The following is a 17,695-nucleotide window of genomic DNA, read 5'->3' on the forward strand; positions in this document are numbered from 1 at the left end:
CTCAAACACCTGATACAGCATATACTTGTAAATCCAAACAATAGGGAAAATGTCATAGTGTGACACTCATAAGTACCTTAGTGCCTTGGGTCATTCTTTTTACTACAGGTACAGGTACCTGGGAACCGAATATAGTCATTGTACACTTGAATGGCCCTGGTCATTAAGAAATAGTTTCACATTCATATTCATGCTAGGGAGTTAAAGGTAAGGTCAAAATGTATGGTCAGACCCCCTAAGATAGATCTAATTTACAATGTTGAGCTCCTATGTACAGTGTATACGTACCCTGTCTGACATTTGTCCTCTTGGGTCAAAAAAGCAAAACAATGAGAATCAACTTTGGTTTTACCATGACAGCCTATTAATACTTAAAGATTACTATGAAATGCTCAATTACATGGGAGAGGTACTTGAATGAAACAAGTTTAGCTTGGAGACGTTACGAGAGATTTTATCGACTTATCACCATAGTAATGCATATACTATTACTAGCCATCTAGGGTATCAATTGATGAATACCTGATCAGAATTGACACTGAATTTAGTAACTTGAACATACACTATCAATGTTACAATGCTGTAATCAAATACTATTGAAATACTAAAAGTACACTGTAACCTTTCACTACCCCTATACAAATAACATACTATCATATATACACATGTACTCTAACCATTAGTGTAGGCTTGTAACAATATTGTGGGTCCAGCTACAAGAACCCTTGACTTTGATATTCAAATAACACAATTTACTTTTCAAAAGAACAATCATGCAATACTACTTCACCAAAGGCTACTACCATGCTAGTCTTGCTGCTAGACTCCTTGGGCTATTCTGCTCACTATGAAGGCAACCTAAGGTTGCTAGTGAGGGTGATAGCCCGGGCATTCGCCCTCGAGCTCGATTGGACCTTTCAGAAGAAGGCCAGAGGTCTAGCAGTTAGACAACTACCACACAAAATACAAAGTTATTTGCACTAATATCCCTAACTATCCATCCCTATTTATCATCACATATCATATTACTTCATTAGATCTGCCTCAGGTCATTGACATCAAATGACCTTCATAGCAAATAAGTTCAAAGCTGTCCCCAGGTGAATAGTTGTAGTAAAGAGTACTTTGTATGTAATTTGTTTGAACACGGTGCAGTATGTGAACAGACATTATGTGTATATTAATCTGATAACAAACAACTTACTCTAACATTACCATGGTTCCTGTATGTGTATGTGTGTGTGTGTGTGTGTGTGGACGTGTGCGTATGTGCGTGTGTATATATATATATATATATATATATATATATATATATATATATATATATATATATATATATATATATATATATATATATATATATATATATATATACACACATTATACATACAGTTTCATTCTTCTTTCGTCAAGTAGAGTGCTTACATTTGTAATCACCTTGGAGAGCATATCATACATACATACATATACACATACACATACACATACACATACACACACACACACACATATACACACTTAATTCAGGATGTTATGTCGTTACTCAGAAACAGGTCAGGAACATTGAACTGTGAAACTAATTACTACTTTAAACAAAACATACCATGCAGCATTCAATATATCACATATCTGTCTGGAAGTAGATCTCCTGCTGTCTCTAGGATTATATACGGATAACAGATGATAAAGATTTGTTACATTCAGAATACAAACATCATGTAATTGAAACATCAATTTTGTGATAGGAATGTTTTGTACTAAGAATACAATATATCATTAACTATATCTGAACATTTAATGATTAAATCTAAACATACCCAGGGCTTGAAATACTGAAAACAGTTCACTTCCCTCTGCACACGCAGAAAATGAAAAGTATCTGTCCATATTAGAAAGTACTTGTCCACAAAATGGGCATTTTTTTGTAAATTTAATATACATATTGTCCTTTTTTAGATCAAATTTTGTCATCATATTAGTTGCCATAATGTTACTTGCAGTTTGATTTTCAATTTGAGTTTAGGATTTTTTCTCGGCATAAACTGTAAACTCAGGAAATCTAAGCAGACCCGTCGTTCATTTGCTTCTCTTCATAATTATGCTAAAACTTCACTTTGAAATTTTCTGCAAGTACAGAAAAGTTTTACCTATATCATATAGTGAGTTGAGGTTTTAAAAATTGAAAACCATGAGAAATTCTACTAGTCCATTGAGACGAGTACTTTCTCAAATCACTTGTCCTGGACAAGTAAAACACCATTATTTCCTCCAGAGATCACAGAATTAGTCCATGGAATCCACAGGTTCATGATCTAGTACTTCAAATTCACGTAATACGTCTGTCTGGAGTCTTCACTACATATCCGCAACTCAAGGAGTAGAAGAACCAACATAAATGCCTTAGCTGAATTGGGAAAATTTTTGAGATTAACATTCCCATAATCTATGTAAGCTGAAGACAATAAAATTGAATATAACTTAAATTTCACACTACTTGGTGAAAGGGGGTACAGAACTGGTGAACTAAAAATGCCATCTTGACAATTTGGGTCCTAGAATTGTCTTGTTTTCATCCACTTTTCAGGTCATTGCTACACTTGCAAGCTACGGATCATGGAATTCAATAAAGGCATAATTTCACAGAAATTGCTTGGGGGAAACTACAGAACTTGTGACAGCATTAAGTACAACCTTGACAACTTCTAGAAATGCCTCATTTTTCATTTGTTTTCAGGTCGATCCTTGCTACACTTAAAAGACTTCATAGGTGTTAAGACATCGCGATCCCTAGATCATGCAGACAGAGAATGCAATCATGGTAATTTGTAAAGTGTATTAAACCTAGCAACTTCTCATCTGAGACTGATGATGCCTAGCTGGCTACGATATACACTACTGGTTTAACATCTTCTGACACCATATTGGCATTCTCCATAGCACACTGTACGACACAATCATTTCCAATAGTAATTATTAGCAGTCACACTACATAGCGTGCATCATGCTGTGTCTATACTAAGGTACAACAGCAGTGCATGCCTTCTAAGCCAATTTGACGCGCCACTGATGCACACAATTTCTAGTGATGCACCAAAATTTTGGTGTTTTCCTATCTCTTACTACAAAATGTATGTGGTGACTCATAAGAAATCCCATTTTTTTCTCATTTTGAGAATTTGACTGCCAGCAACAAATATTGGCTATCATTAGAGGACACACTGTACAGAAGCTCTGACCTACCATATCAGTATGCTATCCATGGTATTTGAGAACAGTAATGGCTTGAAACCACTATATTATTTATATCCTCAACGAATGCTAAAAAGAAAATCTGCAGTCTTACAAATTATGAAGCCTACCGGTAGTACAAGTAATGAGTTTAAACTCAATTAACCTGATTTCTATACCCTAAATTTTAAGATGATGTGTAGCTACATAAATATGCTATTATTTTGCCATGTATAAAATTTGATATTTTTTAAAGTTTGATTATCCATCAAATTTGATAGATTTTCAGGAACTTTCCTTTATCATTTTACAATTTTCTGTAAACATCGTTTGCAAAAGTTGATTTTTTGTCAGATTTGATTTAAGTTTGCTTGCATTGTATCAAACCTATAGAAAAGAAATGGAATGGTCTCCTCAAAATTCATCCATGGAAGGACTGTCACTAAGAGATGATCGCATAATGTCGCACAGCCTAAAACAAACGAACACTGTTCATTTAAGACAAAACCCGCTCCTGTCTTCCTAAACAAACGCTCACAAGTACGACATCGACACGTCTATATATGCCGTAAACCATGATGAAAATTGTAGCGGTATGATCGATGAAATGTAAACACATGATGGTAAACACATTAAAATACTACTGGAAACCCAGCACTGTATATCACATTGGAAGTAGATTTTAACCAGCTTATCAACATCTCAGTAGTAAATATAGAACCTATTATCACTGAAGGCATGAATTTTTTTGAAATTTGGTTAGAAGTGCGAAAATAAAGTTCAGCAATCACATTGACACTAGACCCCTCTCCCAACCCCCTCCCCCTAAAGGAATGAAGTTCATTTTAATACTAAGCTTGTGTGACATTGTGCGATCATTACTCAAAGTGCTTTTGCAAGTAACTGTGTGTTTCATCAGTTGAAATGTTATCTATTGAAAACACTCCACGTAAATATGTCAACCTATGTCTGTTGAAAATGCATTTTATGGAAAATACTCCCAGTACATACAAATAAACTACCAATTCAGAGCACACTGTTCCTACATGTATCACACCAGGTAATGGCAAAGGAATTTTTTCAGCCAATGTGAAGACTGTCAGTGTCAATCATTGGTTTGGTGTTTGAATTCAAAGTTTATAATCTGTTCTCACACTATTACTTTTGTGGGGGTACCTATCAAAAGAAAAAATATTGCTTTCATCATCATAGCATGAATTTACATTTACAATTTTACATGTACATACCATGATGCTTACATACTCATTTCAAAAAATGTTTTTGTGACCTTCAAACACATAACCCTCTAAGTCAATCTGATGCACCACTGATGCACACAATCTCTAGTGACATGCCACTGACACACACAATTTCTAGTGATGCACCAAAATTTGGCGTTCCCCTATCTCTTACTACATGTATGGGGTGACACACAAGAAATGCCAGTTTTTATCATTTTGACTCACAACAAAATGTGGCTATCATTACAGAGCACACTGCAGCAGACACATATTTGATTTCTTCCCTATATATAGAAAGTTTATTTCAAAGTACAAAACTTTATGACACTGCTATTTTTGTTTTTTACGACATGGCAGACACAAGTTTGTACATGCATGATCAATAATCGGATGGGGGAAAACAACATCTTTTGTACACACACATAACTGTATACATTCATATTAATTAATGTAAATGTCTTTCTGTTGTACTGGTGACAATTAATACAAGAAGAACGTTAGAGATAAGATCACCACCGTACCCAATCAATAGATAATTGTTTGTGCATCCCAGCTGGGTCATATCACTAAAGACCACCATTACAGAAGATGACCATACATAACAAGAGTAACAATAGGACAATATAATGGCATGTCAAAACATGTCCTTGGTTTAATTAAGAGTAGTGTACCATGGCTATGCACAGGTAGTCTAGTTGCTATACATGTACAATTACTATGATCATCTCCCCTAACGTATAGTCAAAGTCACTACCATTACCCTAGCACAGAAATCTGTGTTCCCTCCCCGACAGCGTTCATATAAACATGATGACATTACCGCGTCCCCATGTGATTTAGTTTCAGAGGTAGAGTTCTATAGTAAATATTATTGCAATTAGCAACTGTCTAAGGAAGTAGCCAATTGTAACTGCCTGTCAGTTTGTTATCAATTACTACTGACATATGCTGTTTACTCTTGCATGGACCAGCAGGCGGTTTAGGCAGATTAACAATTTTTGAACTTTGACTATACGTGAGTGGAGGTGATCACAGTAATCGTAACATGTACGTATAGAACTAGACTAATACACAGGTATCTACTAGAAATGCTGAACAATGGCATAGATATAGGCTTTCATCGGGGAAGATTTTTTGGAGGGGAGCGAGCATGTTTAAAAGTACATGTAGAAAGAGTTGAAGATTATACCAGTATAGGATAGTAAAATATAGTTACTTTGGAACAGTAATTTGGAAACGAATTTGATGTTTCAATCCGTCTAATACGAACCTTGATCACGCAATACTAGTATAGTTTCACAAAGCAGGGGGTCCATTTTTGACTTCTTTTTTCTCGAAATGTGACAAAATTTTTCAAATTGTACTCCATTCTAATGCAACGTTCGTATTATAAACTTTTTATTTAAATATACGTTGTTATGGCCATGCAGTGATAAATGTCAAGTATTTGACAAAAGCCACTCCTACACCTTACCCTAGTTTATAGCGCTATTCATTCCGATGTTTTGTCAGATGATCCCACCCTTTGAACGGTAGTATATTTTGTTATTATTTCTCTATTCCAAGGTTTACGCTTACAGACGCTAACAATACAATAAGGAGAATATAATAGCCAGAATGTCACCATGATGCCAGTGCCTATGTCCTCACAACTATCAAGAGTCCCCTTTTCTGGGGTTCTTTTCTTTTCAAAATGTTTGGACAACAACCAGACACCATTGTGAATAAGTTATTGTCAGTAGTCTATGTATTGTAGTATGTTTGCTAGCAGGTAGAATGAAATCACTAGTGCTTGCTATAAAGTTGACCGCCATTTGAACCTGTATTTAATACTTCAGAATAACCTGTTCATCTATATACAAAGTCCTGTACATATTGTGTTAACATTTTTTTTAAATTCGAAGTATATTTGTTTCATACAAATACTAACATAGTAATTGCTGTAGTTAAAAATATGGTACGTCATATTGCTGCATTTTTTAGTTTTAAATATAAAAAGCACAGACAGAAAATTTAACACAACGATAGCCCTTTTATACTAAACAATTCCTCTGCACAGGTATTGACAAGTCATGGGGTTTGGTTATGTATACATAATTTATGTTTACATAAACTGATAACAAAATCTTTTGTCAATTTTCAACTCTCTATATTCCTACATTTCAAAATGTCCTTTCTTTTAAGATGTGTACCTACATGTATACATTGACACGACATATCATATTTCTACTACTAGTTGCAGCATGCATACAATTACATATCATTTATTATCAATTTGTTGGGGTTTTTATCTCTGCATTGGAAAACAATCACATGCAGTCACAACTGACAATTTTCAAATCTACTAAGTAAATCTGTGGACATAATTGGGTTCTGATGGCTGAGCAGTAGAAATAATTACAGAATTTTACATAATCAATATGAAATGTTGAAGAGGCCATTGATAAGGAGTGGGTATTTATTTGTTAACATATCCCAAGTCCTTGTTTGTATCAATAAATTGTGGACTTGGTTAATAAAATATGTAGAATGTTTGTTATTGTACGTAATATAACAAACTTTTTACACATTTTTTAGCTTTTGGCAATGTCAGGATATATTTCAAGAAAACTGAGGGATAATCTACATGTAGAGGGGGTAGATTCATGTTAGTAAGTATAATTTATTTGTAGTCTAATAGTTTCAAAACAAATCTAAATTTACTTAGCCTTTGTCAACAAACTGTTTACCTCATTGACTTGGATTTGACATTCACCTTCCTAGTGGGTCTACAGACATTGGATTAGATTTGGTATTCACCTGCCTACACCTAACCTGTCTACAGACATTGGTTTAGATTTGGTATTCACCTTCCTACACCTAACCTGTCTACAGACATTGACTTAGATTTGGTATTCACCTGCCTACACCTAGCTTGTCTACAGACATTGGTTTAGATTTGGTATTCACCTGCCTACACCTAGCCTGTCTACAGATATTGGTTTAGATTTGGTATTCACCTGCCTACACCTACCCTGCCTACCTCACTAGCCTGTACACAAGCACTGTTTTCAGTTTGGATTCAAACTTAATACAGACCTGGATTAAATACTACTGTGTACACCCAATGAATCCTTGTGAAGTCAAGCTACAGCAGTAAAAGTGATTGACATAATGACTACATGTATACATTACCTGCCATAAGTGCCAATTTCAGGTCTTCTTTTACTATCAGGTAATAGGGACAGGTCAAAACTTTGAGGTCAAGGGTCACACAGTAAGCACTTTACATGTTTACCATGGATAAAGGTCACAGTACACTTGTAGGGTATGGTACACTGCAGTGACACAATTTCACATACTATGTAGAAAGACTCGCTTGCAACAACTAATTTTTGGGGTTTTTTTTTCTCCACTTATGGTATTTTACACCATCCCTCAACAAGTCAAATATCACGGAAAACATAAAACTAAATTTTACCAGATTTTACTGTGTAACTGTCGGTATAGACACACTTGCAGGGTATGGTACACTGCAGTGACACAATTTCACATACTATGTAGAAAGACTCGCTTGCAACAACCATTTTTGGGGTTTTTTTTCTCCACTTATGGTATTTTACGCCATCCCTCAGGGGGTCCCTACAGTCATGACCCAGTGAGAGGCGTGAACACTTTCACCCACATACACAAGTGATATCAAGGGAATAAATGTATCAATGCCATGATTTATATGACTAGTGACATGAAACGAGGTTAACTGGTAAATACTTAATAGAAGGGGAGGGGGGGGGGTTACAAAATGTAATTAGGGCAAGACAGCCAATTAGATTAGAATTATTAGTTATCAATGACAGAATTATATTGTAACCTTTGAACACTGGATAATGTATATTGTTTGGAATATCATATTTCATGTTTGACATTTCTAGTGCACATCCTGACTGGATTTAAAAAAGTACTTTACAAACTACAACCACATACATAGCTGTTACTTTGGTCTCTGCAGTAAGTACAGCTAAAATGATGTTGGCTTGGTGTTTCACTCATGTAACATGACAGTTTAATACACACCCTCAGACAACTTACAGCTAAAATGATGTTGGCTTGGTGTTCCACTCATGTGACATGACATTAATACACCCTCAGACAACTTCTAATGAAAAACGAACAATTAATATGTGCCATGCACACTGTAGAAGTAGTCAAGTTGAAATGTTGATTATCTGTTAGAAAATAAACAATTGAAGCCATTAAAATCATCAAGTCCATGTGTAATGTTTTCTTTCATTAGAAGCCTGTTTTTACTGTACTTGCGAAAGAATAGCAATGCTTATCAGTGTTCAATGTGATTGGGCAAAGGATCCTGCTGTGTTTATTGTGTCTCGGTTATTGTTAGTCTAGAGTTGAAATATGTCTAGCTATGTGTCAAAAACTTATGTGCCCATGAGTGAAACACCAAGCCTACATCATTTTAGCTATAATGTCCCATGAGTGAAACACCAAGCCTACATCATTTTAGCTGTAACAGTTCATCTATCACTAACCAGTCAACTGTTCTCTGTAGAGTGACAGAATCTCATATCATGTTATTAAGTGTCTGCCTGCTATCAATTTACATTTGTCAACATAATTTGTTTTAATTTAGAAGAAATAATATTTTGACACCGGTGGTTAAACGACAAGAAAAACCAAACACAAGACAAAATGATTAATGTTGTTGGAGGTATTAGGTGACAACTAGTAGGGTCCTGGGATAAATGACGTCGCTATAAATTTTGATCGGTGTCTGTAATATGGGGTGACCTAGTAAAGCAGCACATCAATAACTGTTATAGTTCAGAGTATACTATTCAATACTAATACGTATATCAGATAACTGTAGTAGTCCAAATCACTTTATTGGCCAATAAATCTACCTCTTGAGTTCTGAATAGCCTCTATCATGGTCACTCTATGGTTGAAGATGAGCATTATGTGTGGTCATTGAGTGTTTGTATTATTCCAGTGTGTCGTAATAAACCCAATAAAATGTGAGTGTGAGTGCCAGTGTAGCGCACTAAGAGTATTTACCCGAGTGTTTGCAGTGTTCTCTGTGACCACTCGTACTTTCACGAGAAGAGATTATTAAAGTGGGAAATACAGAAGGAATGCATACCCCAAATATGAGTGCAACTATCAATTTATTTCCACTCATGTTGAGAGGTATTTCTTGTGCACTTTCATCTGCTTCATTCATGGAAGTACAGCCACAGAGAAAACTGCAAACATTCTTCCAGAGTACCCACATGCACTGGCACCATACTCATGTTCATGTACATTATTGAGGTGTTGGTGTAGCTGTAGTGATGGACACCAATATCATGGTGGTAGTAGTGGTAGGGAAGAAACAAAAACAATTTTGGGGGCCCTCAAAATCTCATTTTACCGCCATACTACAGATTAAAATACCTAAAATTGATTAATAAAACAGTGTTATGTAGACTTGAATTCTTTATCTACTGGGTTACAAAATAATGTTTGTTTATAGGTTGGCTCTAGCAGAATTGTTCCCTCTACTATAACACATATATACTTTCTAGTATTTGAAAGGTAGAAAAAGCTCAACTGCACTGCTGCTAAATTCATAAATATTGTTTTTTATCAGAAAAAAATTCGTAAAGTTTTAGGATTTTCATTCAGAGAAATACAAAAACTGTTTAACACACTGCAGTAATGGATGACATGGATTTTTTTCTACAATCTACATGAAAATCGATTCAAAACTTTTTAAAATTCTGTACACAATTTTGTTTTGAGGCATACCGTAATTCAGTTACTGACCCATACTTGTCATGGCTAGATAAACTATCTCCCTGCCCTACTACCATCCCTGACCTGTTATGCTACAAACTATCAGTGAACTGTAAATTAAATAGCGTGTTTATAGGTCAAAATTTGTATCTAACTAAGGACAGTAACTATGAAAAAAGTACAGTTCAAATCAATTTATAAAGGAATCACCTATTCAGGTATTTTAATTAGTAAATTAGATCAACAAATACACGTACTTGACATTTCGTCTCGTCAGACTATTCCTGTTGACTTGCTGTGGGGTTAGAAATTATTTCAGAACTTGAACAACACATATTGAATTTTTAGAAATATCAAATATGGAATTACTGTATTTCCATGAACAGTAATCAGAGTTTTTGTTAAGGTTGGGGAACCCAGGTAACAGAAAGGTGGAAAGGGTAATACAATAGTGTTTCTCCATATAATACAGTCTATGGTAATTTTGTTCGGGAATCCAGGTAAAATGACAATGGAAACCCAGTAGATTTTACCTTCTTTGATAATACCCCCTAGCAATAACACTGGTATTTCTTTGCCACAACTTACCAAATGATATTCCAAAGTCATTTAACTGCAGTTCCTGATCAATGGTTTTGTGTAGGCAATAATGTAGGTAAAATCTACCTGCGTTCTCCAGACATCTTTACCTCCTTCCCAAGTATTAAGCAAAATCTACCGACATTCCCAGGTCATTTTACACTGTTTCCTATCAGTGTCTTTATTACATTACAGGTATTTAATTTAGTAAAATCAAAGCAAGTTCTGCAATAATTTCACCATGATCCCCCAAACAAACTTATATACGGTTATCCTGGTATGGCGAATGTAATGTAGACGACAACTACGCGACATATTTTGATCATCTTTCCCCTTTCATGTTGCTAAGCTCTAAAACCTTTTCACAATTACTGATATGGTAATAATACTTTACAACCTATACTAGTGATCTATCACCATCTATGTAAATATTTTTGTTAGGGCGGAGACTTATCAGCTGTAATATGTACAGTTCATGGAGAGCATCTTGCACATACATGCAGTGATAAGGTAACTAGATAATAATAATATGTTTACATATGAATTATATCTACAGGATATCACTTTTGTCCATCATCTCAAGGCTATTATCAAAGCAGTGCTTATTTTCCACTTGTAACAACATTCATGGCCACATTGTGTACTGAACGGAAATGATATGACATACACATTTACATGCATACATGTACATCATGTCACATGTGTGGACATGTAAACTGGGTGTCTGGAGACCATATGGTCTAGAATAGGTATCAGTTTTCATATGTTGTGTTTTGCATGGCAGTTGCTATTTATTGCTTTATCTAGTTCTAGCATGACCATCACATGACAAAGACAGATTCATAACTTGATAGAAATGTGATAAAATTAAAATTTCCTCTGTGGAGTAAACACAATTTGAATATAACTAGCCTACATCATATACATGTAAACTTACAGCTAAAATGATGTAGGCTTGGCGTTTCACGCATGTAACATCACATTTAATACACACCCTCAGACAACTTACAGCTAAAATGATGTAGGCTTGGCATTTCACGCATGTAACATCACATTTAATACACACCCTCAGACAACTTACAGCTAAAATGATGTAGGCTTGGCATTTCATGCATGTAACATGACATTTAATACACACCCTCAGACAACTTACAGCTAAAATGATGTAGGCTTGGCATTTCACTCATGTAACATCACATTTAATACACACCCTCAGACAACTTACAGTTAAAATGATGTAGGCTTGGCATTTCACTCATGTAACATCACATTTAATACATACCCTCAGACAACTTACAGCTAAAATGATGTAGGCTTGGCATTTCACGCATGTAACATGACATTTAATACACACCCTCAGACAACTTCTAATGAAACACAAACAATTACATACATGCCACGTACAATGGGGATGTAAAAGTAGTCAAGTTGAAATGTTGATTATCAGTTAGAAAATAAACAATGGCATCAAGTCCATGTGTAATGTTTTCATTAGAAGCCTGTTTTTACTGCACTGTACATTGTATAAGAATAGCAATATTTATCACTGTTCAATGTGATTGGGTAAAAGATCCTGCTGTTTGTTGTGTGTTATTATTAGTCTAGAGTTGAAATATGTCTAGCTTTGTGTCAAAAACTTATGTGCCCATGAGTGAAACACAAAGCCTACATCATTTAGCTGTACATCAAACATAATCACAATGTTACACATACACACCAGTGTGTGACAGTATTCTCAAATATGCTTCTTCATTCAGCCAAGGAAACTACAAGTTGACCTAAGGGGCCTTGTCACTACAGGTTTCTAGACTCATACTACAAGTTGACCTAAGGGGCCTTGTCACTACAGGTTGCTAGACTCATACTACAAGTGACCTAAGGGGCCTTGTCACTACAGGTTGCTAGACTCATACTACAAGTGACCTAAGGAGCCTTGTCACTACAGGTTGCTAGATTCATACTACAAGTGACCTAGGGGGCCTTGTCACTACAGGTTGCTAGACTCATACTACAAGTGACCTAAGGGACCTTGTCACTACAGGTTGCTAGACTCATACTACAAGTGACCTAAGGGACCTTGTCACTACAGGTTGCTATACTACAAATCCCTATATCAAAAGTATTTTCTGACTCAAAAAGGAAATTATTGGAGAATAACATAATTACAACTTCTCAAGCAATTTTATGAAAACTTGGGAAAAATATTGGCAATTTGGAACATTGTGACTCACATTTCAAGCACTGTATAACCTATGACGTACAATACAAGATGTGACATAGAGCGACCTGGGTATAAAACCCATTTATTTGCTCAAACATGTTCAACCTGGTTTGTGTGTGCCATATTAATAACTGTTATGTACATTTGTCATTTATATCATACTTGCTGTCTGCTGGACAGTTCTTTAACGAGTGCTTTACCTACACCTGGAAGGGGGAGGATATCCAAATTATACATTTGAAAAAACACATACATCATTGATTGAAAGTCTACCTATGATAATACCACATATTAAACCTTGTACATGTACCATCTGATCAGAGATGTTGCCACTAGTTATTAAACTAGCAGTGACACTCCTGACTATTCTTAACTGAAAATTGCAACTACTACTGACTAGAAATTGCATTAAAAATTCTTTTTGTTTCCATGGCAATCATAATCCACAATCTCATCAACTCAAGTGGAGGTATGATTTTTTAAACAAACTGTCGTAACATTATATCTTAGGTTTACAAGAACCAATGTGATGATATTAATGATATTAATAGCTGCAATTCACATAATCTTTTTTCAAACATGAATTCACATACTAATTAATGCTAATCACACCCTTCCTTTTCCTGGTACTGTCCAACCAGCTCAATACATCCAGTACTACAAAAATTCTGCAAGTCATACTAGTAACTTGTATACTGGTACTACCCATACATTTACCGTTCTATTTCCAGCCATTTCTCAGGCAGTTTGTTAATCTCTAAAAACATACTGGCAAATTCTTGTAAATAAATCACAGCCATTAAAACTACCTCTTTATATCTTGCCTAAAATCAGTCAAGTCGTACAATCTATCACTAATCCATTTTCAAATTCCATTGCTGACTTTGAATAGTCTGTGTCTTCATTATTAATGTGTTTTGGAACTACATTAGTTTAGCTCTATCCTTCCTAGAATCTTTCAGATCTCTCTTTTTAGAGACCATGTTGGCATCCAGACTAGAAATTTACATAAATTTACATACTCATTACCATAATTTTGGTTGGGAGTAAAATACCTGATGAACTACAGTTACTGTAGTTATTTTGCATAATTACTGCACTGAACAAAGAACATTGGTAGTGTGGCGCACGTGTCCTCCTGTCTCTCTCTGGATGACCTGCAAGGTCATGGAATGAATTACTGAACATGGCAAGTCTAGGCTAGGCTACACTGAGATTTTCAACAGATTTATCTCTGAATAATTTTATTAATGCAATTTCTCTCACCTGGCAAAATTGATTTTTATATATTTACTTCTTAACGTGTTTGATGTGCATTTTGTTAGTTATGTTCATTTGACATGTTAGTGTAGATATATATTTGTTCAAAGACATTCAACCTCAGTGGCTTCTGTGAGTTATATTACTCTCAGAATGATAATTGAACCTTTGGTTTTCTAAGAGAGACACAAACTAAAACTATTGCCACAACATGTTGATAAAACAGTGATAAGCTATTGAATAGATAGTTCCATGGACTAGTAGTGTACTGTTTTGGGACTTCCAATGTTTACGCTATGTTAATCACAGGGTGATTAGAATCACACAACAGAGGAACCGCAATCACCCACCTTGTGTAAATCTACCACATTGAAGAACAATAGATTTAGTTTGTGTCTATCTAAGTAAACTGAAGGCTCCATTAACAGTCTTGTAATTGACTGTATCAACCCTAATTTCAACGTTCCATTATGTTAAGAATGTCTACTTAGGAAGGCTGACGTGTTTCATGTCTCCCATCACTACATCCACCAGTACAATGTCAATGTACTGCAGTTGTCAAAGATGGGATTGAAAGCTACATAAACAGTCTGATTCAAAGTTGTGTAGAAGCTATCCATGGCTTCAATATTCTCATTCATTCATTCATTCATTCTCTCTCTCTCTCTCTCTCTCTCTCTCTCTCTCTCTCTCTCTCTCTCTCTCTCTCTCTCTCTCTCTCTCTCTCTCTCTCTCTCTCTCTCTCTCTCTCTCTCTCTCTCTCTCTCTCTCTCTCTCTCTCTCTCTCTCTCTCTCTCTCTCTCTCTCTCTCTCTCTCTCTCTCTCTCTCTCTCTCTCTCTCTCTCTCTTTTTTTTTTTCATTTTTGGGAGCCTGTAAATTAGACTTGCTCCCTGTTTGCCCGACCATTAAATAAATAAATGCAGTCAATGAAATTTACTTGTTTTGACATTTAACCAACATTCCAGGAATAGATTCCTCACCAAATGAAGTTCCATTGTTGTAACAGGAAGTGTACTCCTCAAGTCTTGTAAAAACATGTCAATGAGGTGATCACTTCAAGTTAACTTTCCAAATTTCATTAAAACTCTCAGTGAGAAAAATAGTTGCCTGGCAGAGCTTAAGAATTGGTTGATCTAGATTAAAGATAATGCTATTTAATCTGGAGAGTTTCATGAAGCACTACTGGAATGGTAGCACTGATGTGAGAACCTGAGACTGAAACATGGGCCTTTAAATACTTGTTATTTTTTTTGGAGTATGGTACTTTTTCTAGGAAGATATTTCCAAGTGAATGAACCCTGTGTGAAATACACAAGTGGAATGACATGGTGATTTTAATTAGTGATATAGTAAGGTTCATAGTATAAAGTTTATTGATTATTCCGATAACTACTATATAGTCTACATTATGGTATTTAGTTTGTCAGACAGACTGGAAAAAAGTCTCAAAATTGTGGTGAGTTTTTGAGACACAAATATTAGCATAATTCTGTCAAATCCTCAAGGCTAAATGTGACAGGAGTTGTAGAGAGAACTTTGATCCTTCTATCACATGGTCTGTTGTTGTAAACGTGCTCACTGCGTTAAGTATAATGGCTGCATGGTTTTTATTAGGATGGCTTTCTCTCCTATTGTATCCATGGTGCATGGCCAATAGTGAGCAGACCTTCATTGATATTCATGTCTCATTTAAGTACACTTTATGGGTGAAACAAATGATTCCCCGGGTGCCACTCTCAATCTCTTTCATGGACAAAAATTCACTTTCACCATCTCAGCCATGTGCTGTGTTACCTATAATATCAATCTCAGACTCCCATGTGGGAGGTCATGATAACCTTGTCGGATGACCTACAGTGAACTTAAAATCATTGTACAACACAGCTAATAAACCAATCTCTTGACATTCTTATAATTTAATAAGGAACATTTCTAGGTTTGTGTTTAAACATTAGTATTGAAAAATAACGAGCACGGGGTAGAGGGTATATTACAGGAATCTCCTGGTGCCATGTCACTTTGGAGCTAAGTGAGGTGAGAAATACAGTTTACTATATATCACATGTGACAGTCAGATTTTAATTTACAGTCATGTGGGTTTATTTTTTAGTAATATTACTAATCTTCAGGATTTGCAATATGAATGAATCAAAATAGATGGTGTATATACATCAGCGTACAAACTGACTGACTACAGAAAGTGATATATCAATGTATACTGTACATAAGTAATACGTGAAAATCACTGAGTACTACTGCCATGGGATTATGATTTTTAAGCTTATCATTTTCAGCCAGTGACGTCATACTCCACACTGTATCAATGATCTACTATATAATACTAAGAAAATTAAGCTGTTCATTGATTCACTAGCATATTACTATAAGGACAACATAAATGGACGTAAACTCCAGGGTACAGGTGCTAGGTGTCCTGGGGGTAATGTACCGTATGATGCAAGAAGTCAAAACTCCTCGTTTGGGTTTCATGTATGTAGCTGTATATGTATGTATGTTCCTCGTGGTCGTACATGATCGACACATTGTAAGCACACGTAATTAACAATATTTGAGGGTTACTGACAATGCTAATATTTGTACTTTGGTATGATGTCCCTGTAGTGTGTCGGCATTTCCCTGACCTACTACTGATGACCTCGAGTTGCACCTTTATAAGTAGTCACCCATGCGATTCTTTAGTCTGTCGGTATAGGTCATTTGCTTGCAGGAGGCGATCAGATATGCACTCACAAAACCGTTGAAACACGATATAGTCGTGTGGCAAGATATGCATCGTTGGTAAAACTGCCTTGAAATAATCGCTACTTATACAACTTCATCTAATCGCTAACTCAATTCCTACCAGTTACACAACATTACAATGTGAAATAAATTATTTAACATAGTTAAATCCGACCGGCAAATTATTGGCACGGTACCAATTTTCTCCTCACTGGCCTCGGAAATATAGAGTATAATTCACAAAATTCTCACAGAGACTGTGATGGCATCTAACATCGAAGCAAAATTACTTGTGATTTGCACCCCTACATATCGTATATTGCTATATCTTTTCAAATTTCGTCGAAGGTACATGTCCGGCTATGAACTTAGACTGTTACGATATATCGGTCAGCTGCCGCGTTGCGCAGTCAACTACATTTATACGCTGGTTACATATCGTCTGTGAAGGTTTTCCAGACTTACCGTCTGAGTTTGAACTTCCTGCTTGTTCAGTGAGCTCTGGGGGTGTTCCCGGTTCGTCCGATTTACTCTCACTTTGAGACCGTTCTTCCGATTTCGAGTTTTCCATCTCAAAATTACCGGCCATCCCTGTCGCTGTTTCGTCACTAGCTCGACTACACAACACGTGTACAGGCTTTCGGCGATACG

At 35.8% G+C, this 17,695-nt stretch overlaps 1 protein-coding gene across 1 annotated transcript in view; it reads right to left on the bottom strand.

Moving 5' to 3' along the window:
- Positions 1 to 17,643, bottom strand: part of LOC144449075 (clustered mitochondria protein homolog) — a 54,468-nt gene extending 36,825 nt beyond the window's left edge. Inside the window, exon 1 of the mRNA XM_078139495.1 lies at positions 17,510 to 17,643. Within this exon, the coding sequence (XP_077995621.1) occupies positions 17,510 to 17,633 (124 nt within the window). The 5' untranslated portion in view covers positions 17,634 to 17,643. The remainder of the gene's footprint in view (positions 1 to 17,509) is intronic.
- Between the last annotated feature and the right edge of the window lie 52 nt (positions 17,644 to 17,695).

Source organism: Glandiceps talaboti, chromosome 18 (genome assembly GCF_964340395.1).
Source record: "Glandiceps talaboti chromosome 18, keGlaTala1.1, whole genome shotgun sequence".
Taxonomy (NCBI): domain Eukaryota; kingdom Metazoa; phylum Hemichordata; class Enteropneusta; family Spengelidae; genus Glandiceps; species Glandiceps talaboti.